The sequence below is a fragment of the Platichthys flesus genome, chromosome 1 (assembly GCF_949316205.1).
Source record: "Platichthys flesus chromosome 1, fPlaFle2.1, whole genome shotgun sequence".
Lineage (NCBI taxonomy): Eukaryota > Metazoa > Chordata > Actinopteri > Pleuronectiformes > Pleuronectidae > Platichthys > Platichthys flesus.
In genome coordinates, this window is record NC_084945.1 from 3,549,947 (window position 1) to 3,576,200 (window position 26,254).

Below are 26,254 nucleotides of genomic sequence, written 5' to 3' on the forward strand. Positions count from 1 at the left end.
GTCGCAAGTCAAAGAAAAACACGGAATAATAGAGTTGGATGACGATCATGAGCTCGGTTACATATTCCATGTCATTAGACGATCCCTATAACTCGTACCAGGGATTTTCCCACAATCCCCTGGGGCTCCGAGCTGCCGTCACAGTGCCCATGGCTCCATGGTTCTGAAACAAAAGCCCCCGGGCAGCCTGGACCTCAGTTTTACACATGTTAAAGACATTGGAGGAATTCTTTCTTTCTCTTTATACGCTCCGATCTGTATTTCACTCCTTCTCCCCCTTTCTTTCTTTCTCTAACACCCCCCAGCCCTCTCCCATCACACACCACCCACCTCCTCTCACTTCATAAGAGGGACGGGGGGGGGGGGGGGGGGCTCTTATCCAGTCGCAAAGAGAGGAGGAAGAAAAACAGCCAGGGCAGAGAGGAAGAGGGTTTCAGTGATTGATTAGAGGCAGAGAGCAAAATGGTGAAGTCTCACATGAAACACAGAAGCAGCTAGAGATGACGCTATTCACACTCATTAAAGAGCACTTTCCAAAGGCTTCCTCTGCACACACACACACACACACACACACACACACACACACACACACACACACACACACACACACACACACACACACACACACACACACACACACACACACACACACACACACACACACACACACACACACACACACACACACACACACACACACACACACACACACACACACACACACACACACACACACACACACACACACACACACACACACACACACACACACACACACACACACACACACACACACACACACACACACACACACACACACACACACACCCGACTCCTCTGTTCAAAAAGGAACTCTGTCAGGGGGAAAGAAGTTTTCCTCTATAAAAGACTCACAGAACCAAACATCTCTTTGAGCCCCAGCAAAGAACAGGCAGAATTCAGCTGACTCTCCACTCGCTGTCAAACTAAATATAGGTTATGACGTCGTTACCTAGTTTTGTATCTGAAACAAATGTTTCTGCTTCTTACGTACAACTAAAAATGACACAAAATATCTCAAGATGACCTAAAAACTGTTTCATCCGACCCCTCAACCCTGGCCTGTGCTTTCAAGGCATAAGCATACAATATACTCCATTAAGTGCTGTCAAATGACCCACCACAGGCTAATTTCTCTTATTAAAATGATCTATTTTTAATGTAGTGGTTTGTGCATCTTCACACATCTGTTGGGGCCACGGTCACTTGAAGAAACTGGTTACACTGTGTTTGTACCATCCTCAGAGGGCTAGCAGTCGGCACAACACCAGCCCAGGTGTGTACTCATCATATGGGGTTATATGAGATTAACCCCTTGTCGAACCATAACCTACTCAAGTGCTTTGGCCTTAACTCTTAACCTCTCAGAGGTCAGTCCTACCCTGACCTCAGCACACTGGTTGCTAGTAAAAGGTTATAAGAGATGATAAAAGCCAAGAGGTAGTTTCTGCATCCTCAGGTCAGTTGATGAAGTTCACTCTGAAAACTAATTTTAAGCTGTCTCCATTGTCTGTTCTTGCTTTTTGTATCACTACTTTCCTTTTACTGAAGAAGGTTAGCATGCTAACTAGCAAGCCCAGGACCTCGCAGACCATGCCATTGATTTCCAATAACAAGTCAATGAAGTGTCCGGCTTACCACAGAAGAAGTGATGCTCAGAGGGTGCATTATAACACCTTGTGTTGTAAAGGCAAAAGTAGCCCCATCTTAACATTTCTAAACTTTGGTCTTAGCCGGGACTGTTGATAAATGTACTACTGTGCGAGGTCACAAGGTCGCTTGACTGTAGAACCTCCAAACAGTGGTGACCTCTTGTCCCTGTGTACCCCACGCCAGGCTCCCTCTCTGTTTTTGATGATGACTGAATGAGAACAGATGGGCCAATGGCTCCAGACGCATGGACATGCATGTAATTGTCATGACAGAGGGATTTGGACCAGGAGCAAACAATCTCTCACCCCAAGACATATGATATCTCCTGACATCATGCTGAACAATTGTCTCACAGAGTGTGCCATATGCGCATGTACATAGATGGCTTCATTATGTGTGTGTGTGTGATCTCACACTGCGAACACAAACTTTCAACAGACTTAAACTTTTTACCCCGAGCAGCAACAACCGCTTCACGGAAAAATAAAAGTGTCACTAAAGGTTCGACTCCATCAACAGAAATTCCACAGAAACAACAGCACAGTTGAATTCTGGGATGCCGAGCTCCAAAGGGGCTCACTTTGAAGACAAGTGAGAAATAAGTAGGACTTAAAGTTTTAAGATGGAATGGAACACTGGAAACATATCCAACAGGAATAATGATACTTGTATTTGACTTTATTATCCAGCCCCAGGCAAACATTTCCAGAGAGTCATCATGTTCCTCAACCAGCTAACTATAAGCTTCTCTCCATCGAGCTGTGGGCTCAGGCATCTGTAGGCACAGTTAACTGAGCTGCTAGTGATATTGTGTAATCCGGTGTGTTGCTAAAGCTCAGCTTAATCCACTTGTAATGGCCTGCCATGATAACCTGTTTCCTTCCTCTCTTTGCAGCCCCTTGCTCCTTACACTTTATCGGTGGGCTTGTCCTGCCTTCGCCTCCCACATCCGTTAGACCTTTGACCTCTGCCTATTTATTATTCTCTTTGGTCTTCGAGTTGCTCTTTTCTGACCCAACCTCACTTACTGCTTCTTCCTCAGTGTCTCCTCAAAGAGGCGAGACTTACGATTTTACAACACAAGCCATGTTTTCCCTCATCCTGCAGACATGTGGTGGCCTCCAGGTCTGGGACAGCTCATCCAGATGCCGGGATGGAGACTATCACGTTTTTATTTGCCTCTTAAGTTACAAGACAGACAATTGTTTAAGCAGAGCTCTGCTCCAGCCAAGCACTGCTATAAATCTGGGCTGATTTAGACGGCAAAGACAGCTTCCTGGACGGGGCTGAGGCTGCAGGGATACACTGAGATTTGATGGGCTTGACGTTTTTTTTCCATTTTCAGCTGAACGGGTTGTCTGATAAGAAAATATAGAAATGACTGAGTCAGAAGTACATTGCTCTTGCAGTCTATACAATCAGTTGATGCGAGGTATAGTGCTAGTGTGGGCTATGTTGTTAAAATCTGCCCTCAGGGAATATCTACTGATGAAAAACTGTTTTATAGATTTTGGAAATATCTACTCAGGTGTCTAATATAGTGAATTATACCTGCGAAAAAAAAAAGCAATCAAGCTCCTGTACGTCACTCATATTGTCCAGATCTACCTTGGTATAGGAGAAGAAACATTTCTGTTATATCATACTATATCAGACAAACTTGATGAATGCGTTTGGGTTTCCTGTTATAACTCTGTGCATATATAAAGCATACGTAAGGAGTTGCAGAGCTGGTCAACATTGTGGGAGGAGCTTTGTGATCGATAGGCCTGCCAAGCAGCATTAGTCCTCTAGGCCCCGAGAACCCGTCTCTGGACACAAGAGCACAGGGACTTTAACTCTGATCTTATTTATGAGCACACAAAGGGCAGCACAAGGGGTCCTTTGGTAGGGCCTGTTCAAACAGAAGGCCGATGTGGATGGGTCTTTGAGGGGGCCGGGCCACATTGACTCTGGGGACGAGAGCGCGGCTGACAGGTCAGTCTTAAAGCCTTTAAAAAAAAAAAAAAAGGGGCCGGGATCAGGGGGTACTTAGGGAGGGGAGAGTGAGGGAGCCTCAGCCTTCTCCCTCTGCTCCCCAGAGACGAGCAGGAGCTTAGAGACAATGAGCCTGTGCTGTGGAGCTAAGGGGAGCCAACAGTGAGCACAGGCTAGGGGGAAGTTAAGGCAGGCAGGTGGGGCAGTGGGGGCGGCTGATCCAAAGAAAGGGCCCCCACCTTGTCGCAGCTGTCACAAGCTCCACACAAGTATGCATCACACCTCTCCAGCATTCTGGCCTCCATCCCCACGGGCAGCAGAAAACAGTGCTAAATCAAGAAGCACTCCAGCCCCTTTCTCCAGGCTGGCGGGGCAGGCGCTGATTTGGGGGATGAAGGGGCAAAGGATCAAAGCCCTCAGGAGAGGAGCACAACAGTTTCCTCCAGCTGGATGCTCCCCTTCTGTCACCTCAGCAAGGGGGTGCGGACCACGGAGCTGTTTTGGGGGGGGGTCTCTGCCATAAACCAGAAACCATAAGGGCACTTGGTTGTCGAGCATTTGTGTGTATGTGTGTTTATGTGGGAGGGGGTTGGCTAAAGTCAGATGTGACACCGTGAGCCAGAGCGCAGATCTGTCACGGCTGTCATTGTTGCTTAGCAATGAGGCGGACAGAGGGAGAGCGAGTGAAGAAAGAAGTGAGCTGTAGGAAAGCTGTAACAGAGGGAGGAGAGGGAGGAGAGCAGAGGATATTGAAGGAGAAGAAACATGGAAGAGATCAGCAAAGAACATGAGTGGAGAGCCCGGCTCGTACATCTCTGCATGCCAACAAGCTCATGTTAATACGTGTTGCACATCTGTGTAACTGTTTTTGTATGAACTGAAGGTGCCCAGTCATCCAGTTTGTGATTGCCTCAACCCTAACCGTGACCCTTAACCCCCACGTCCACTGACCTGGAAGTTACATCCATTTGGGGGTGGGGGGGGGGGCCATTTCCTGACTCTATAAAAGGAGGCAGCGGAACTGAAGGAGACTGAGGCCTGAAAATGGAGGGGCAGAATCATTAACTACCAGAACAATGACCACAACTGTGTCCGAGTCCAGCCCAGCGCTTTGGGGAGGTCAGCCTCTGAAGATCTGAGAACCTCGCAGGCCAGCTTCACACAGAGCTTTCACAAACTGAGGGGAAAAACAGGGCCTCTGACGGGACCATCAGGCAGAGGCAAGCAGTCTACACACAGCTGGCTGTGCTCACAAACAACAAAAGCAACAAACTGCCAGGAGCACTCTTCAGGTTTTTTCGAACGAGACAAAATTCAGGCAAATTGGACGGGGTGTTGCTGCGTGTACAATTATTCTGCTGTATCAGATGTTCAAATCCGAGCAAACGCGTTGGACGTATATCAAGGTTTCAATCGACAGCTATCATTAGCACAATGTTTCCTGACCCCTGCCCTCTACTCACTGCACCTCAGCTATCAGTCTTCACAACTCTGCGGCTCAGCATTCAGCCTCAGGGGCACTGAGGTGAGGCCAGACTGGAGACAGGGGCTCTTGTCTGGGCATGACAATCTGGCATGCTGGTCCTGGGCTTGGAAAAGATCTGAAACTTGGCGTCCTTCAATGAAACAATCTCCAGCTCAGTCAAGGTTACGTTAAGGACCAGACGCCCAGACTCAAGTAAGGTAAGGAGCATCTGGCAGAACCTCTGGGCTTCCTCCCACTAGTAGCAACCGCTCCTAAAACCTGAGCCGCATTCAACCCAAAGTCCAGCAACATTCAAGCAACTGTATCAGTGGCGCCCTCCCAATGTCGCTGCAAGAATTATACAGAAAGGACGGGTGTTTGGCAATAGTTCAGATAAGCCGTTGGCACAGTCAACAGTGTGATATGGAAATGGGTGTGTGATGGATAAGGAAGTAATGAAGTGGCTGGACGGGAGTGAATGTTCAGATACTTGGACGAGGCCGAATCTGAAGTGTTCAGGATTCCTCTTCCTTCATCTTTCATCCAACTCGTCCCCTTTTGGCATTTGATGTAAATCATTTCTCCGCAGCGGTACCTACTTGAGAGTTTCGGCATCACTGAAATGCCGTAACGAAAGTTGGAGATTGATGGTGTAGAAATGATACCCATGGAACTTTGAAGCACCACAGCTGCATGTCAGGCTTCATGGAAACTGCTGGCTCTGATGTTTCAAAGATTGTTGATAGCGAAAGTAACATACATAGACAGTTGAGAGAAGTCTTCTCAGTAACACTAGATATACTGTTATGGCTGGATATCATTTAAATTGATACCTTTTTCTACGAACCTTTTCATTTATTTAAGACTTAGGACTCATTTTGGAAAGGATTTGGTGCTTTTGGTAAACATTTCAATTCCCTTTGTATAATTGAAGAGTGAATAAAAGAACATTCTTTCTTTCTGGTTATTATTACAACACAAAAGGGCCTGATAATTAACAACATACCCAACTTGTGTGTGGTGCAATAATCAGTTCCAAATCGCATGCTGAATTATACATCAATTCCTGAGCCAAAGGCCTCTCATAGTAGGGTCGCCTCCATGTCGAGAACCTCTCGGCAGAGTGAATCAGTTACACATTGATGGTTCGGTTTCCTCTTGTGAAGCCCACACAGTGAGATATCCGAGCACATGCAGCGCCAAAAATGGTGCGAGTATATATAGCATATCTTGCTTTTGATGTTCTACCCCTCTCCTCCCTCAGCCTGCGTCTCTCTCTCTTCCACTCTCTCCGTTCTAGTGCCACGGCTTTGCAAAGATATGAAATGCTTCTCTCCCACAGGAATGGAAATATCTGCAAGGACGTGGTATACACCGTAAACAGGGCACAACGCCATTAATGACTCAGCCCTGGCACAGACATCTGAGGTTGCTGCTTTTAACAGGAGCAGTGTGTGTGTCTTGTTTTTAAGAGATAAAAAAAAAAAAGGATTATGATGCATCCAGTGATGTTACAGCTTTCATGTGAAAATTAGCCCACTCAACCTTAGCTACTGTTCACAGTGTTATCACTTGTTGCTTTGGTGTTCAAGCTGGTCGACGGTGCCTTTCTACCGCCTGGTTTGATTCAGGCATAAAACACTTAAGCAATAAGATAAGTAAAGAAGTGTTGATGTGCTAAAAGGACACAAAATGGAAGCTGACTTAAAGCCTTTTCTCCATTTTCTTTCTTAAAATCGATTAGCAAAGTAAAGTACCTCTGAAAGTAATTGCAGAGAGACACCAAGTAAACTGTTTGCATTTTTAATTAAACGTTGAATCATGTGTTTTTCTTGACTAAGCCATCATCACACTCACTGCTAGTATTGTTCTCTCTGAGGAGACATAACAAGCACAGCCGAACGCGACGTGTTCGGGCCTTTCCCGGGGAGTTTTCGTAAGTGCTTCGGGGGAAGTGGAGAAAAACCATAAACTTAAGTAGTAGATGAGGCAGAGAGACACACAGGATGCCATAAAGTGTAACACTTCAAAGAATAGGCAGTTTGATAAGCTTAACGAGTTATGAAATCAGAAAGAATTTGACTCCTCTCCAAGAATGAGTAGTTAGAAAACCAAGAAATGAAGCATTGGATTTTTCACGGTTATGAAATTTCTAGGCCACTTTCATTTGAGTTATGCAATTTCAAGTGCATGCTCAGTTTTCGATTAAATTGACCTACCTTTTTGGAAAAACTAAATTCATGCCCTTTATGTGATGATGCACATTTCAAGTGGATCGAAATGAATTAGGAGGGTTCAGAAGTAAATCATGTGTTTGTCTCAGAGCTGTGTCAGCGGTGGTTGTGTCTGGGAGTGACTGGGTTAGCCAGTCTGTCCCTGCTGTGAATGGTGGCTCTGTTGCAGAACGGCGAGCCCTGAGCTGTCTGACTGATCAGGAACACGAGGTCAGCACTTGACGTTCCCTGGACATTGTCTTAGTTTTATCTCAAAGCTTCGGCCTATCATGTGACTCAACACTGGCAGTGGCTCCACGTTTCTTCTATGAGCTAAACTCTTTGAGAGGGTCAACGGCTTAGAAAGGAAATGCGTAAATGGGAAAGCTTTAGAGGGATGTTGGCCACACTCATTCCCTGACAAGGACAAACCTAAGAATTTACTACAGGCATCTTTCAATCACTGAGCATTTAAAGATTAGGGGTTTTGTATGAGTGTTGTGCCAAGATATTATAAAAGCCAGTCCAAAATGTTCTGCATGCATATCAAGTGAGTCTGTTCATACACCCTCCCCAATGCTAGGCTGGTGCCTTCCACCCACTACTTTACACTGTTCTAGTACAGGACTAACAGCTCTTTGAGTAAACTATGGTTAAAAAATTCATTTAATTCGACACTTGACCGGAGAGAGGGCATTTTACACTCCAGCTCCTCTGCAGAGAAACCGCTCCCGAAGGTGGATGACAGGTACAACATCCACCCATTATCTCTGAATACGAAGTGAGGTCAGAGGCAGTTCAAGGGTAATGGGAGCGATCGTCTGCATTCCAGGGCTGCCTCTATGTTGCTTCAGTGGTCAGACAGCCAGTGTTTGTGAGTCCCGCAGGCACATGATCCCTGCATCCTCCTCTGAAGGGCAGAAGGTCATCTGATGCGGTGAAAGGGTTAGGGGAAGGAGGAGGATGGGCAGAGCTGAGCGACGAGTTCCCTCTGCAAAGAATAGCTGTCACCAAAAACCCCTGTGGCAGGAGCAGGAGGCGGGGGGGGGGGGGGGGCTTGACACCTTAGCTGAAGAAAGACAGAGTGAAGTGGGAGTTACAGTAACTGGAGGGCAAGGGAGAACCTCTCAGGCATCCAGTCTACAGCGAGACACTGACTTTGTTTTAATGGATGGTTGCATTTTGGTTCCAAGTGGATTTTTTTTGGTCTAATAAATGTGTAATCTATTTTTTTTAAGACTCTCACTCTTTGTTACTACACAAGACATTAAGGCAGCTATTCAGCTAAAGACAAATAAAGTAATTGAACAAACAAAATGTAAGAAATCTTAGAAAATGTTGGGGGGGGGGGCGGGAGAGAATGAGTTGGCCGTAAGAATTTCAGTTCTTGAAACATCTCTCTCTTCCACCACTGGGGACTTGTGTCTCTTGGAAAGTTGTTGAAAGTTAAAACTAAAGAAATTTGATATTGGATTCAAAATATATTTTTTGATTTGGTTAGATACTGGATCCAGACTAAATCAAGTCATTATCTGCAGTGATGAAACCAACGCACAAACCACAAACTTCGCTGTTCTGTCACTGGTCAGACAAAACCGTGCAAGCAGTACAACTGCCTTCTACTCAGTTTATTACACAAAGGGAAGTAATAAAATGTTATCACGTACGCTAATCTCAGTTAGCATTATGTGTATTCCCTGATAATCCCAGCGCCACTTAACTCATTGACAGAGGGGAACCTAGAAGCAGGAACAAAACCTTACGGCACAATGCTTGTTGCACTCGGTCTCCCAGGCCTCCCTCATAAATCAATGCTGTCTGGCTTAGGGGGAACCAGAAGAGTGCCAAAACTAAATCCAATTATAAAACGGCTGGCACCACTCAGCCGGATGACAGTGTCTACCTGAACCCCTGGAGGTGCCAGCTGCAGAAGCGGCGTCAGAGTAGAGGAAAATCAGCAGAGGAATATCTGATTGTTTTGGAGTGTGTGTATTTGTCGCAATCGACAGGGTTAGTTGGGTGGCTCCTGGTTGGTGTGTGTGTGTGCTGTTGTGGCATACTGCCAGAGGCACATATCTGAGCAGAGCGCTGTGGGCGCCGGGCGCCAGCTGAACCTTTTTATTCCAACCCGCTGCTGCAACTGGCCGGCAACTTGACTGCACCCTGGCACCTGTCAAACAGACACACACCCTCTCCACATGAAAATGCACACATCAGAGGCGAATAAATGTTGCATGGTAGAGACTCGCATTTAAGCTGCGGCACCTGTCACAGACTTAACATGAATCAGGGTGTAAAAGTTCAGAAGGGAGACAGCTCCGACGTCCTGAAGCCACAAGTCAGGATCTTTCTTTCCCTACTATAATACCAAACTCTGTACTGGGACAGCAGTGGTGAGGTAGAGCTTCAACTCCAACCAGTCTTTAGCAAGAAGACAAACCTCTGTGCAACCTCTGAGTCTAACCATGAACCGGAGAGACTCGCCTATACACCAACATAAAATTAATGCTTTGACACTAAAAAGGGAGGTGCCCGAGGAAGAGTTAAAAACCTTGAAATGTGCTTTTAGAGCCTCGTGCATCACTCTCTGAAGCGAGCGAGAGCCCACATATCATCCCCATTAACAGCCATTTCAGAAGCGAGTGTGTTTTATGAATGCTGCTTTAAAGTGTGTTCCTGCCTCCCTGCTTGCAGCCAAGGTTACAGGGATAATTTGAGCATCCAAAGTGGCCTGCAGGGGGACAGATAGGAAAGGACGCTGGCTGACATTGTCAGGAGGTAAGTGTGCCTTCACTGCCGCATATATACATTGTACAAACTGGCTGTGTTAACAGACTACAACACATTTCATTAGAAACCATCCTACAACTGACAAAATGTTTTATGTAAAATAAAAATATCTGACGCTGCCAGACTATTGCAACAGGCATTCGAATACCTTTTCGACGTGGATCATAAAAATCTAACGTTCTCTAAATCACACGCTGTCACACGCTCATCACTTCTATTACTGTTATAAACGTCCATCAATCGTTGGACAGATGCCGCGCCTGCTCTGCATCAATCATTTTTCTGGCAGCGCTAATCTGCATTTGTCAGCAGTGCAAATGTAACATGCTCGCCTCCTGTCCTATTTGCTTTTCCAGGGTGGAGTCAAGCATGAAATCAAAAAACATTTAACAGAAACACAAAAAAATCGTGTCTGGATCTTGAGAGTGTGCTGTTTCATTTCCAAACAGTTTTGCTTGTATGAACTGCATATAAATGAAACTACCAGGACGGTTAAAGAGTGGCGGTGACCAAGCCAGTCTGGAAGCTGACCCAGTGTTCCAGCTCAGTCCAACCCAGTCCAACCCTAGCATGTTGCTCAAGCCCACGGAGCTGTGTCCAGGCCTGGCTCTCATTTAACTGTGCACTAGATTTCCTCTCCCTCCCAGGCTAACACCTGGACAGGATCTGGAAGCAGCACTCGTCTCCCAGATCTGGACAAAAAGAGCCCAAAAAAAACATCCCTACCTTCTCTAATCCCGGTCACCTCATAATTTTTTAAGAGCAATTAGCCCAGTCAGCATCTGCCACCAATGCAAAGTTATGAGAGAGAATCAAGGCTGTCTTTGTCTAATCAGGGAAAGGAGGAACAAGAACATGAATCTAAATCAATTTTCTTGCTAAATTTAGGTGTTTGACATGTCCTATATGACTTCTAGGAAAACTCAGGTCAAACCTTTAAATCTAACTTACGTTTTCTCATCTTAAATCACAGGCAAACAGGCAGACAAACAGAACAAGTTAGCTTTAGGAAAACCCCAGAGCCTCCTGCCTGCTATAGACTATCCGGCAATCCAAAGTATGTATGTATCCTTATATGGCCACACTGCATATCTACCTTCTAGGACAGTGATATAAAGTGGACACTTATGGCCTAAGTCTCTGTTAAATGCCATTTCAACACAAACAAAAATCACCCAAACAATTGAATAACCCTTTTTTTGAGAGCCCATTTTGGGACCCACGTGTGATTTAGAGCAAGCTTTCTAAAATAAACGTGGGCTAAATGAAAATGAGGGCGATGTTCTTTCAACGGACTTACCCAGTGTAGTCGGATTTGTCTCTTGATGGCCGATACAATAACTTAAGTAGGCGCTTCTCAGAATAGAAGCCCCATAGATCAACCACCTTGCAACAAAAGTGGAAAATCATGCTGACCCAATTAGTACCGACTCTCAGCAGGTTATTGTTGCAGCCCACTTCAGTCGAGGCAAATTGCTCCCCTGATTCTGATGGAGAGAGTTTTGTTGTTGTTATTATCTTTCCGAGTTTAGCCTCGAGGTATGAAGACTAACTGTGGCCCCTGGGATTGGTTACCATCCTCCGTCAAAGTCACTGTAACACTGAATCACTCTTTATTCATCCTGCTTTCCTTTACCTCCTTTTCTCTTTTCTTCCTTCCAGCAAATCCCTCGCTTCTTTCCCCATTCTTAAAGGCTTAGACAAATGCCCTTACTTACCTCATTCACACATTCAACATTCGGGCCTTTCAAAATGCATTTTAAAGTTGAAAATAAACACAAATATGTGCAGTTCTTTGTTTTTGCAAAAAGATAGCCTCTTTTATTCAGTTAGGATATTTTTTTTTCTTCTGCGTTTTATACCATTATCATCTGATCTGAAAATTACAGCCCCAGATTCTGATCTTCACTAAATCGAATCAATCAATTGTGCGACCGAGGGTTACAGTAATTACAGCGTACCTTTTGAAGACCAATCAAAAGTTCAAAAGAGTCTCAATCTGGTAAACATTCCTTAAGTTCACATCGTAATCACAGTGCTGCATTTAGGTCAATTTGTGCATGTAATGATGACAGGGGAGTCTGAGATAAATCAGACATCTGAGTGCAGCCTAGCAGATAAACAGCACCGGAAAAATAAATAAAGCTTGTTTGTAACAGAGCTTCATTGCATGTGGTTGTTTGGCCAGAGAAGACAGCCATCAAGCCTCTTTTCAAACAGAACGATATTGCCTTAAATTATGCTGCCTTTGCCCCAGTGTGGGATTTTAGATCGTGCTGGTGTCCTGGGATGGGTGGTATGACGTGTAACTTGACAGCATTTATCCCGTTCCAACATTTCCTCTGCTCTGGGACTTCCTCTACAAAAGTCCACAGGCCAACGAGGTGGGTCGAAGATGCAACGTTCCCACCTTGGCGAGGTTGTGTCAGGCGGCTTTATATTTCCCACTAGTGGTGGAAAACAAGCATGAGGACATTTCATACTTGCAGTGTTTTAAAATTGCAAACTTTGGCAATCGAAAAATCATGCAATTTCAAATGTTAGGAGAAAAGAGAAGTGATCAAATGATTGCTACAGCACTAGATCCTTGACCCTTTGCAATATATAGTTCTCTGTTTTTCTTTGTCAATCGAAAGCACAGAAATACAAAACACTGTCCACTCTGCCTATTATAAACTATAAACTCTGAGCCAAAAAACAATCATGACCTGTTTTACGGCACCAGCTCTCAATCCCCTCACCGTGGACTCAGCCAGCCACGGCCCTTATCAGGCACTGCTGAGCTCAGTTCTATTCTGAAGGTTGTGTTATGAAACACTGGGTGGGAGTTGTAGTATTATACATAGCTGCCTGCGTAGGCCAACTCTTTAATCAGTCACTATAATTGCTGGGATGGACTTTGAACCACAGACATATTTGTCTCAGCTTTTCATCCATAGCTAAACAACTTAGGGAGAGGAAGGCGGCAAGCGCTCGGGCCCCTGCATCTCACGGCTCCTGCCTCGGCCCCCGCGAGCAGCCAAGCATGGAGGAGCAAAGGAAAGGGGTCACAAACAGAAGAAAGTGTTTTGGCTGAGGGTGGGACAGAGACGCGAAACGGAGGGGGTGGAGTGCCTCAGAGAGAGGGAAGAAGGGAGAGCAGCGCCGGGGAACAGAGGACATGATGGTACACAAGTCCCCAGTGGCGGATTGAGTGCTTTGTGGAGCCCAAACAGGGCTCTCCTCTGAATACTAAGACCTTTCACAGAGGCAACTGTGCTACAGAGACGCAACTCCAAAGCCTCTCCTTTGAGGCCCCGGCAATATATGGGTCTTTCAACTGCTTGTGCAAGAGGAGGTCTAATTAGAAGTCGAGGAGATTTGGGGGGGGTGGTGGAGAAGTGGTAAGGAGACGAAGAGAGGCAAGGAGGGGTGCTTGATTTAAGAGGCCATTGTTTTAACAAGTACATTCTGCCTCCCCCTGCTTGCTCCTCATGGCCTCCCTTCATATGCCCACACTCCACAGAGTCAAAAGGCGGCGTTTAGCCCCTGTGAACGAAGAGGGGCTGGGCTTGTTTTGACACTTTGTCCTCCTTGGCTTCTGTGAAAAGGCCTCGCTTCTATGGGCCACTCGAGTTCATTAGGGAGTGCAGCGCTTTCAGTTCCCCATTCCTGCTCCAGGCCTCAATGGGGCCTCCAAAGCCCTCCACTGTTTGTTTAATAAAGACCCTCACCACCTCCACAGCTACCACCTCCATTTCCCTCATCACAGGCCTGGGCTGAGTTCGTGCCAGTGGGGTAAGGGTCCATTCAAAAGAAAATGGTGAAGAAGAAAGAGAAGGAGGAACGGATGAAAGGGAGAAACATAAGCATGAAGACACACAGCGGAGAAGAAAGACAGGGGAGCAAATATTTGTTTTCCACAGGTACAGTGCTTCAACCTACATCGACTCGCTGTGAGGCAAGAGACTTTCTCAGGTCAAGCATTGTGTGTGTGTGTCTGTGTCCAGGGTCGGGTTTCAGCTCTCACACTTTCAGGTGACATCACCGTGCGTCAGTATCGAGGGGACAACGTTGAGCCATGTCACTCTAGAAGGGCACAGGAACACTGAGATCACACAAGCCCCGAGGGAATCTCAGCTGCAACTGTGTTAAAGTACACGAGCTACACTCGAGATAATTGCTAAATGTGAAAAACACGGTGAGGGTCCAACTGGTAGCGAGCTGTTGGTTAGCTATGGGATCGAATGTCCCAGTTTACATTTAACCAGAGGCACAGCGGTACCTCTGTTGTTATCATAAACTCTGGACAAAGGTTATGTTTTACAGTTGTATGCATAGGATCTTGGTTGTGTTATGAAACGTCTGAGTGGGACTCAAACAGCAGTGACACAAAGACAGAGCAGAGTGGCATCTGGGATTCAGGCAAAAATGATAGTGGGTTGCAAAAGCAGAACAATTTAGGGATGTTTTGCAAGTTGTAAATACCTTCAACTGTTGAGTAAAAATATGATCGCTTCATAATCAGAAAGGGCATGAGCCAGTCTGGAATCATCTGTCCATGTGATCATCAATCAGTTTATTAGGGCTTATTAAATCCCTAGTGTTTGGATGTTCTGAATTTGTTTGTGTAGCTAAATACATTTTTCAGATAATTTAATTATTGAAGCCATTTATTAAATCAGAAATGCCAAAATATTATCTGGTTGCAGCTTTCCAAATGTGAGGATTTATTATTTTATCTGCTTTATGAGTATTTTTTATGTTTGGACTGTTGATCAGACTTAGCTAAATGATTGAAGATGTTCCCTTGGGCCACAGTCACCATGAATAAACAGAATCAGTCGAAATAACAAACAATATTGTTTCTTATATGTATATTGCTTGATGAAAGATTAAAACCGCACCAAATGTTGGGAGACATCTTCTCTGACATGATATCTTCAATACCAGACACATGACAGACACCAGCCTTTGGATGTTGGTGTCACATTAAAGCCGGTTTTAATTCCATCTGTGCCTCCCACTGGTTTCGACAACTTGAAAGACATCAGATCTGCAGCAGGTGCTTCCCTGCAGTCGTATAGGACTCCGGGAAGTGTGGGAGGGGGGAAAGGAAACACCGATGCACCATTTGCTCATACTGTACGTGTGATCAAAAAGTCACCCGAGTCCGTGCAGCTGTTTTCCTTCAGGGCCGAGCAACGAGCCAACGTCAGCTGGTATGTAGACAGCAGCTAAGAATGAGATTAGGATGAGAACCCTGGACCCCCTGGCCGACGTCAGCCACTAACAACTGATCGGATTTCTTTAGCGCCTGTTGTAGAAAACCTGTGTAAGGACACAACTGTGCCAAATAAGAACATGTGGTCATTGAATGTGTTCTTAAGAGTTGTTAAAACTGAAAATGATTATTATCCTTGGAGATCTTACAGGAAATCTATTTGCTGATGTGTTGCAGGGTTTAATGCTCACCTGTGTTCAATGGGGAGAAAGTGTGGGGGGTCTCAGTCAAATCATATCACACTCTAATCTTACCTGAAGCTTGAGAGAGAAGCTGTGTGTGTGCGTGTATGTGTGTGTCTGTGTTATGAAACAGGCTATTTGTGTATTCCGGCATGATGAGGGAGGTGAGGAGCCATCACTCAGGCACCTTTTGGAGGTTATCTACGGGACAGCTGCAGGCCCCCATCTGCAGGACCCCCACTGGAGAACAGAGAGGGTGGGCAGGACAGTGTGGAAAGATGGTGACCATATGCAGCACGGAAGAGTTACTGAGCAGAGGCGTAGCGATAGGATCAGGACAAAGGGACGAAAATAAAAAATAATCCCACATGAGGATTAAAGGCAGCTGGGTGGTGGGAAAAAAAACAAAAAAACTAAAGCACACCTGAGAAATGTGTTGCTAATCGTGAAAGGTGCCTCTGAGAAGTTTGCAGCGCACTCTGGCCCCTGAGCTCGAATTGGATTTACAGCATTTGCAATGGATTCCAACCAGAGTCACAAAATTAAAACAACTGTCGCGTGATAAGCTACTCGGCCGCCACGCTGTTCCCACAGACAGAACCTCAGACAACAGAGGTTTATATTCTGGTGAAGCAACAACTGTTTGGAACTGATGATTCAAGAGGGGGGGATAAATTGTACAGCAGCAGTTGTCTAACAAATTTCCACGTGTGTTTTGATGTCTTTTTGGGCCACGATAACAAATGTGATTCGAAGGAGGAAAAAAAAAGATGACGCACACTTTATAGGCAGTGATAATGTGTTTGTGTGCGTGTGTGTGCGCACTTAGGGCTGAAGTCGAATCTCGTGTACAAAATAAATAAAATTAGCACTGTCTCCTTCCATGATGCGACATGGAGGGCAGAAAGCATGTAAACACACACACAAACACACAGACACACACACACACACACACGGTCTGTGAGCTCAGCGTATTGAATGAGGCCATGTCCAGTTGGGAAAGAAGCCTCTCTGTCTCTGTAGTTATTTATACCCTGAACCTCTCACCCAATCTGTTTTCTGTCCATGACAAGAGAAGGACAAAGATTTGAACAGTTGACCCTGCTTGCAGATCTCACAGATCTGTTGGTGTATTTAGGTTTTTGCATCAATCCACCATTAAATGGTTAGGTCTGGAGAATTTCTATATTTCCATCAATAAATCCCATGAAGAGACTGAGCGATACTATTTCCACCTTCTCTTAAAACTGTCCTTTGAGCGTTTACTCAACAATATTGACATCTTTTTTTGCCAGTTAAATTTACGATGCAACTGCTGCCATCCAAAAAGAAACTTCTACAGAAGTGTATGTTTTCGTTGAGCACCGATCTTTCAAAAGACGGATGAGTTACAGCCTATTTGAGCATAAAACTTTCAACTGGCCATTCATTACCAAGATAGATCGGTCACACCCTCCCCCCCGAAAAAAAGATGACAAGGGGACCACTGTCCTGCACTGTAAAATTGTTCAGATGTTTCTGTTGCCCAAAGACGAAAAGTCATTTCCAAACCATATGTTTATGTGTGTGGCCCATTGTGCAGTTTAACCCATTGGACATGCTGGAAATATGGCTGCCCCCCCCCCCCCCCCCCCAGCCATACACTGAACCATGACATCAGACAAATGTCCTCTTTTTTGTCAGGCAAAGAAGCAGAGACAATACATGTGTCTTATATTTAATGCATGGCTGAGGACACATTCGGGGACGGATAGAGATCTTTCATCACAACAATCTACCGAAGCCTCAATCATTCGACAGTATTGTCTTCTTCCAAATTCACGAAAGATTCAGCAACATCCTAACAAACTGTCGCAGTGAGAGAGGAGTGGAGCCACTGAAGAATTAAGTTACTAAGAGTGTGTCTGTGTGTGTGTGTGTGTGTGTGTGTCTCTATGTGTGTGTCCTTCAAACTGTCTTTGTGTCCCTGCCCCCACCCTGGTTGTGCTCAGACAGCAAGTCTCCAGCCATGCTTATCTTTCTGTCCTATACAGCAGACCCCCACTGAGACGGGGAGTTTATTACAGTCTCCAATAATCTCCAGCCCCACAGGAACTCTCTTTCCTACTGGATGACCTGTAAAATGACAGACGTCTCGGTGAACGCCACACCTTTGCCATGCCCTGGCCTAGATTCACTCAACAAAGTCTTAAACGTGCTGTGGCACATACATTTTGCTTGGAATGTCACCAGGGATGTCACTTGACCAACTTGCACACTGAATCTGCACATCTGTGTATTCCACATCCAGATAAACTTTACGGTCAAAACGTGAAAGGGAACTTTCTTTGAGACCTTTGTTTGCAAGCATCAAACGGGAAACATGTTTAAGACAGATCTTTAAGATAGATCATGTTCCCGGTATCAGCTCCAGGGAAGAATGATCTGTTATTTAGGTTAATGGTAAAAGTATTTTTACAAACTGAACCACAGCTGCCTGTTGACCAAATGTTGGTCTATCACTAGAAAACCTGTAACTGTGACATAAGTTATCTTTTAAAATGCATCTCAATTATTCTGGCCCTAATTTTGTCAAAGCTAAAAAGCACCTTTAAATTTCCTGAAACATCAGGTAAACCATGACACTGATTTCTACCAATCCTTCCAACCCCATCACCCATTGGTTAACACACCCAGGTCCACCAGTGGTCGCCTTTGTTTGCGTGCTCCTGTGCTCTCAGAGCTGACATCTGTGACATATATTAGCGCTGTGAACATAATTGAAAAGGGCCCCGGGGCCGTGGCATCATGTTCTGAAATCAGAAACGACCCCAAAGACGAGAGCCCGGGGGTCTCTCGCAGAGGAGGCCCGACTCGCGAGGAAAGAGTCAGGTGATTTATAGGAAGGTGGAGAACAGGAGTAGGGGAGCTGGGGGGAGGGGAGGGTGGTATGAGGTTTGACATTTATCCATATGAGAATGTTGAGGGAGGGGGAGGGGGGGCTGGGAATCAAGTAATCATAGGTTACCTCCACTGCTACCTTGGAGGTGCAATTCCATCCCCTCAGCAGGGACACACAAAGCGCAGTGGGGGTATCAGGTGGCCCACTCTGCCTTCCCCTGGTGCAAGCACAGGCCTGGCTGACACCAACCTAACCAGCTAGACCAGAGGAGGGCACACACAGATTTGTTCGGGGCCACAGAAGTCACATCGACTCTAATGCAACACAACAGCTCCGGTCTCAGATCCGTCAACAAAACGTTCACCTTCCTCCTCCTGGAGACCCTGAGAAGCTTCAGCCTCGACAGGGAAGTCACCAGACTGGAAGGTGAACTTGCCAAAACCATCAAACTTTGCCAGGAGTAGAGACAAAGGTTTTATAGACGTGAGCCTCGGCCACATCCTCAGAAACAACCTCAGAGGAAAGTACAAGGGCTGCAAAGTGGAGTCTCTACCCAAAAACTCTTGTCATGCAATAAATCTGTCTGCGGACCGATTTATTCGGAAATATCAACATTGCTTCGCCATTAAAACAAACACAATTACACCGGGGACACTTAATCTAATGTGGTGTCTGGGCTATTTTGCAAGACAAAATCATAAATTTACATTCTAATGCTACACACAAAAACAAACACGCCTGCGGGGTTGTTTAAAAAGGCCACTAGCGTGTGTGTGTGAGTCCTAGATGGGGAGAACACTGTCAGGGGACTAATCAATCCAACAAGGGGATACATGCAGCAGGGAAGGGCACAGAGGCCGGCAGCAACCTGAACCACAGAGCAGGGAGGCATAATGACCCCCCCCCCTTTAAAGCCATTTCTCCCCCCGCTCTCTCTTGGCTTATATACTGCTCTCTGGACGCTGCTCTCACACATGCACCAAAGTCCAGACATTGAATGTGAGAACCCCAAACGTCGAAGTCAGTTTCTCTGGACACTTTCTGAGACTTTGACTGCCAGCCAGTCCTCCCCCCCCCCCCCCACCCTAATAAAATATCTGGAAGGCGTCCAAGTGGGCAAGTTGAGTCCTATGCGACAGGCGGAAAGAGGTGCCGGAGGAAAAAAGAAAGAAAACGAGGGAAGCACATGAGGGAATACAGCAGGAGAAACGTCCAGAAGATTAACAGCGAGTGTGTAGTGACGTCGATGGCATTTCTAAACATTGGAAGCACGAGAACGAGGAAGGAATCAGTCTGAAGAAAAAAGCAGTCAAACAAGCTGGAGATGCCGAGGATGAGATTGTAGAGGTTTGAGCGATAAGGCCCATTGCCTCTGTCGATGTGCTGTAGGTGGAGAACACGGTGGAAATCCTACATCCTCCGGAAAGCCCTCGACTGAATGATCCAGAGATCTCCCAGATCACAGTTTCCACAACAGCACCTTTCAAACACCTTTATCTTAAAGGACACAAGAGTCTACTGAATGTAATGATAGTCGTTAAAATAGGCATAATTCCCTTTGGTCTTTGTTTCAGGTGAGAAAAACCGTTGGCCTGCTGCAGAAGGATTTAAGCCATTTTGAGAATACGCTTAACATTCACCATCTCAGACGAGAAAATCTGTTTCATTTTAAATTGACTCTGTCTGAGTGTTTGATTTTAAGTAAAGCCAAACAAGCAATTTGAAGCTGTAACCTTGAGTTCTTGGAGAACAACAATGGATTTTTTTTATCATATAAATAATCACATCTTGCAGCCCACTCCTTTCCATTGTATTTCACTGTCAACATTCCCTTTCTCTTCTCCTCTTCTTTGTTTGGCTGCAGCAGATAAAACCAACCGAGCCAATTCAGGAGAGGAGGTTAATGTCGGATGGTTGTGCGACTGTCAGAGTCACAGAGCGGCGCTGTCTCATTTCTGTCCTGCAGGACAGGGATCCTCAGTTAGGTTAAGAATCCCGAATTTATGGATTTATCCGTCAGTGATGCTTCACTATAAATACCAAAGGACTCAGTGGAACAATACGAGAGGTTCTGAGTCCACGTGTGAGTCTAATCAATAGATGATTCGTAAATGAGGAGGGTTCAGAGGGAAACGCCGGAATGGCTGAGGGGTCGCGTTGTCCCACAGCACATCATTAAACTTAGTAACACACTCTCCAGCACGCCATTAGTCCAACTCCAGCCCATTACTGCAACGCTATTAGGCTGAGCCGAGAAAGCATCTTGACTTCACACACACACACACACACACACAGACAGAATAGAGTCTCTCTCAAACACAGACACACACACACGCACACACACATACAGTGGAACTAATAAATCGTAGCCCTGGGTCGTGTACTGTCAGCTGGGACCGGCGGCTGCCCTTTACAATGCCATTTACTGTATACAGCTTATAAATTATGGCCTTTAACACTATCTTCACCCGTCCGTTAATCACGTAATGCCTCACAGTACAAGCAAACAGCTGTTTTCAGACACTAACTGCAGAAAATGGCCAGAAAATTGGGTCCTACGCAGATGAGACAGGAGATTGTCCAGGTCAGACACGTTCACGTCAACTGGAGAGTTTCAGGGCGGGGGGCGGGGGGGGGGGGGGGGGGGCACATTGACACCAGTGTGTCACCAAAGATTCTCAAATCACCCCGGAGCAACCCACTCTGACATTTACCTTCTCATATCCAGCCTGAACCTTTCACATCTCCAAAATTCATCTTTGCTTCAAAACCGCTTTGTACATTAACTGTTTCGGGATATAATTATCTAAGTTGTGTGTTTTTTTTCCCAGCCATCGTGGACTCCCCCCCCGACCACTGGATAGCTGTGGTATGAGGTCCTGTCTTTGAGAGGCGCTCGCTCTAAAATAAGATCATCAGCATAAGTCTGACTGTCTGTGTCGCACGAGGCTTTAAAATGAGCTATTCTGGACGCTTTTCCATCCCGACAGAAATACACACCACTGGGGGGGGGGGGGGGGACGTTGGATTTAGAAATTCCTGGTATTAAAAGTTATCAAATTTAAATAGCTCTTGATTTCAGTTGTGGGCCACAATGGAAAATGCCAACAACCGTGCACGGCGGACGACAACGTGTTGAAGACGTGACACAGGCCCGGAAGACTTAATTGCTTTATGACAATGAACAAGTCCATAATCAAACCAGCACCCCCCCCCCCCCCGCCCAAGATAAAGAGGTGGGGGGGGGGGGGGGTGTTTTCAACTGGGATACTGAACGTTATCTTGGTGACATTTTGGACACGGCCCCCCCCGGTGACATTTAGGAGATGTCACAATTACAGGGGGCCCGTTTTTTTTCAGGCCCAACAGGCTAATTACTGATGTGACTTCTCCCATCCTGTCAGGTAGATCCTCTCATGTCATGTGGAGAGGCACGGCAGCAATGTGAGTGTGTGCGAGTGTGTGAAGGTGTTTGTATGACACTAAACTCAGAGTGTGTGTGTGTGTGTGTGTGTTGAAATAGCTGCACTAGGGTCGCTGCATTCCAGCGGCTGTTCTGACATGTTGTAAATACAAGGTGTTAGAGAAAACATGGGAAGGGGGTGGTGGAAATCACTCAGACCTATTACAAGAGCTGCTGGGGGGGGGGGGGGGGGGGGACAGGATGTAGGTTATCATAGATCAACAAAGCAGCTCACCTGCAGTCAGAGGACAGGGCTGGGATATTTTTAAACTGAACAAAAACAAAAGTGTCCAATATCTCCTCAGAATTAGAAATACATTTAAAAACCAATTATCTGCAGAACAGAGATCGACTGAGAAAGTAACTAGTACACAAAAAAAGCACAAAATCAATGACACAACTCTCTCATGCATTTTCTAAGAGAGGCAGCAGAGGAACAGCTGATTCCAGATGCTCAGATTCGCGTGGAGGTGGAGATGACAGAAGACCGGGGCTGTGCAGCGCCCCCTTCATGTGCATGCACACAAACCTGCAGGTAACACAACCTTCCATAAAACATTCACAATCCTTATTCTGCCATACACACACAGCATCAATACACCCACCCCCTAAAAAAACCTAATGGTGCAAGTCCAGATTCAAGTCAACACAATAACCTTCAAGAGAGGGACAATTATATAGTAACACAATTCTATTAGAACCAGTGAAATAGGAGTAAAAGCTGCAGTTGTGGAATCATTGTGTGCAACACTTGCTCGAGCATGTTGTCAAGCAAGATTTAAAATCACACACATGTTCCCCCCGTGCACTTTCCATTTCAACCCCCGTGCGCCGAGGAGGGAAACTTCTGAGTTCACCCGTTTGATTTGTGCGAGTCAAAGCACCGCAGAGCTGAGGGAGGAGGCAATTTATACAAGAAAACAACAACAATAACACAACAACAACACTTCTTCTTCTTCTACTACTACAGCCACACACCGGCGGGGCACGCAGGCAACAATATGCCCCGGTTTCAGCTCCGGTCCCCGGCGGGGGAATCGGACATGTTCTTACCTGGAGTGTGGTCGAGCAGTAAAGTTACCAGGGCTCCGCACAGCACCGCGGCCAGCTGCATCTTGCTCCCCGCGTTTCGCTCGCTCTCTCCGGGCTTCTCCTCCTCCTGCACCTCCTCCTCCTCCTCCTCACGGGTAAGTGTTAAACGGGCTTCTGGTGTTTTTTGGTAAAGAAGAAGAAGACGTGTTTTCTTTTCACAGCATGTCTGACTTCTTCTTCTTCTGGTTCTTCTTCTTCTTTCCTGTCCCCCGGCCTCCTCCTCCGCCTCCTGTGTCCGGGATAAGGCGACAGTACCCCGGGTAGAAAAGTTCACTCAGCGGGGAGCAGCTCGGCTCCGGGCTCCAACATGTTGTGGTCCGGCCGCGGAGGCTGGAGCCAGCAAAAGGGGCTGTGGGTCGTACCAAACACGATCTGAAGGGGTGCGCACTGTATCCACCGCTGTGTTTCTACGCGAAAATAGCGTAACAAAGCAAAACCAACGCAATTAAATGTCTTAATACATCTTTTGAATAATACACATACACTGTTGTTGTCCGTATTTGGCTATTTTACACGTTTTGTCCTTTTGATATCCACAAGCCACCCCCATGTTTAATGAAATGGTCTCAAATCAAAGCTGCGGTTGAGTCATTTCTTTAGTTACAGTCTTTTTAAAAATGGTGAAGGTGGAACACATGTAACATATCGATATTAATAATAATGATAACTTATCTAAACAAAGTTACAAAGTGCTTCACTAAATCCATGGCAAGAAAATGGAAAATATAAAGTTACAGCTTAGGAGCCAAATTAACAATAATAATAACTTACTATGGTCGAGACCTACACAATCAAAAATGATTTATATCGTTCCTGAATATTATTTATTTTTCTTGATATACAACTTTAATTAATTTGCTACAGCAGCAGCCAGGACAGACTAAGGTAGACAAGAGAATTAAAAAAGGCAATTTAATAAAAATACAAATAACCATGTACATAATATGCACCTTTCACTACGATATTATTGTTTTGTATAGAAATGTACTTGAGCAAACTACGAGGATGAATACTGTATTTGAACATTAGCATAAGGAGATGGTGAAATAGATGTATATGGTAATCTAAACTGCTTATACATATATTCACAGTTATATACATATATATGTGTGGGTGTGGGTGTGCATAAATGGTATAGCAATTCAGTATATTTAGAGCTTTAAAAAGATGTATATAAATATATAGTAATACTACACAGTAGTATTATACATAGAACAATAGTATTAAAGTAACACAGTGAGCACAGTGAAGCAATGAAAACCCCTCAGTTATGAAAAAGTATAGTTTTAGCATTACGTTACATAAATTCACTGTGATCACACAACCAGGGGTCACATACATATCAGCCAAATTCAGTACAGATATTGTAAAAGCTCGACAACAGATAAAATACACTTTTAATTGATCCCCTTAAGTGTAAAAATGAGAAAGAACTTTAGTATCACACACCATAACTCCCAATAAGTATTCTGGTATTATGACATGATACAATAAAATAATACATTAAGTCCCATAGAGTCAAACTTGAGTCACATAAACCCCTAAAACATGAACTGTCAGCTCATATAAAAAAGTTTATTACCTCACACTAGCAGCTCAATTTATGATATACTACAGTGACTCATGTCCAGATGTTATAAACAAAGGAAGAAGGCAACATCTGTCATTTAAATGTTTAATGAATCGGGTAAAGATGTTTTAAAGTTTAAAAACCTGTGATTCATTTGTAATGACAGTACGAAGAAGAAAAGCAAATGACTTTTTAAATCACATTGAAATGTGATTTAAAACTTTGTGGAATAAATAGAAATATAAAAGAGACTTTTGAATGCCAAGAATTAAAGTATAATTTATGATGGGATGGCCACAACTGTTGTTGTGGTGGGTTGATAACGAGCCAATTACCCGTTCTTCTAAATTACTGAATCACAAACATGTGCACTCCTCCACAGTCTCAATATTCATGTTTCTCCTCCTGTCACTGGGAAGGAGGCTTAAGTCCTCCCTCTCCAATTAGGAGGAAGCTTTAGCTGGGACGTGAGCTCCCTGGTCTCTAAACAGAACATCATCATTCAGCACACGCCTCTGCTCCACTCTCCTGGGGAGCATCCGTCAGACTACATTTCATTTCATCCCAGAGAAAGTGGTCTGCACTGTCACTTATTCCGTGATTTGATACTGAGCATTTTGATGAACAACACATCGGACCAGGAACCTTAATAGTCTGACGGAAAATGAGCAATAAAAGACAATGAACAATTTTAGTGTTTGTTTTTTATTGTACCTTTAAATAATATTCCTACATTTAAGATCACAAGAAGAGGTTTACAATATAAAAGGCACAAATAATAAGTAGGGTAACACATCAAAACCTTCTTTAAGGGAAAGCTTAGTTAGTACCTCGGACACCATCTAATTTCTGATTAACACACTAGAAAATGAAATATTATAGAACAGGTCCCAGAGTTAACCTCTAAGGAGAAGATCCAGTATGACACATGAACATCATAGAGCCAAACAAAGGGATGCTTGAAGCAGATGGCAGATGCTGCATCCAACAATTTTCATAACTTTCTCCAACAGACAGTTCAAACTCTTGAAAGCTCTCCTCTATGTATAAACAAGTAAAACACCTTGAATACATCAGGGGCAGGAGTAGAAGTTGAAACTAGCTAAACTTCCCCTTTGACAATGTGCATTTAGATTTTAGATTTGCAGGGACCACATGTTCCAGTTTCAAGGACGTGCTTCTTCTGGTTGGGGGGGAGCTGCTGCAACAAGTGAAGGAGTTTGCAGAAGGATCTTTTGAGAAGATGGACAGACTGGTCGGCGCAGCTTCAGCAGGACTGCTGGCGTTTGTATCAGGAGATGAGCTGCACTAGATGTTCCAACTCCCGCCTACGGTTATGAGCTGTACTGCCAGGAATAATGAGAGTGTGGACAAGCAGACAAGATAAGTTCTCTTTGCAGTTTGGCTGGGCACGGACTTGGAGATAGAGTGAGGAGTTTGGGCATCCGGTGGAAGCTCGGGGTACAGCTGCTCCACCTTTGCGTTGAAAGGGGCCTGATGAGCATCTTAACAGTACACCCCCTCTATGCCCTCTTTTGGATGTTCCCCAGTCAGGTAAAGACCCAGAACCTGCTGGAGGGGACTACATATCCCATCTGGCCTGGGAAAACCTGGAATGTATTCCTGGGAAGAGGGACGTCCCAACGACCCAACCTCGGATAAGTGG

At 45.1% G+C, this 26,254-nt stretch overlaps 1 protein-coding gene across 2 annotated transcripts in view; it reads right to left on the reverse strand.

Moving 5' to 3' along the window:
* Window positions 1-23,096, reverse strand: part of lrp4 (low density lipoprotein receptor-related protein 4) — a 103,768-nt gene extending 80,672 nt beyond the window's left edge. For both annotated transcript variants that reach the window (XM_062392988.1, XM_062392976.1), the window contains exon 1: window positions 22,980-23,096. In XM_062392988.1, coding sequence (XP_062248972.1) covers window positions 22,980-23,040 — 61 coding nt within the window. In that variant the 5' untranslated portion in view covers window positions 23,041-23,096. The remainder of the gene's footprint in view (window positions 1-22,979) is intronic.
* Between the last annotated feature and the right edge of the window lie 3,158 nt (window positions 23,097-26,254).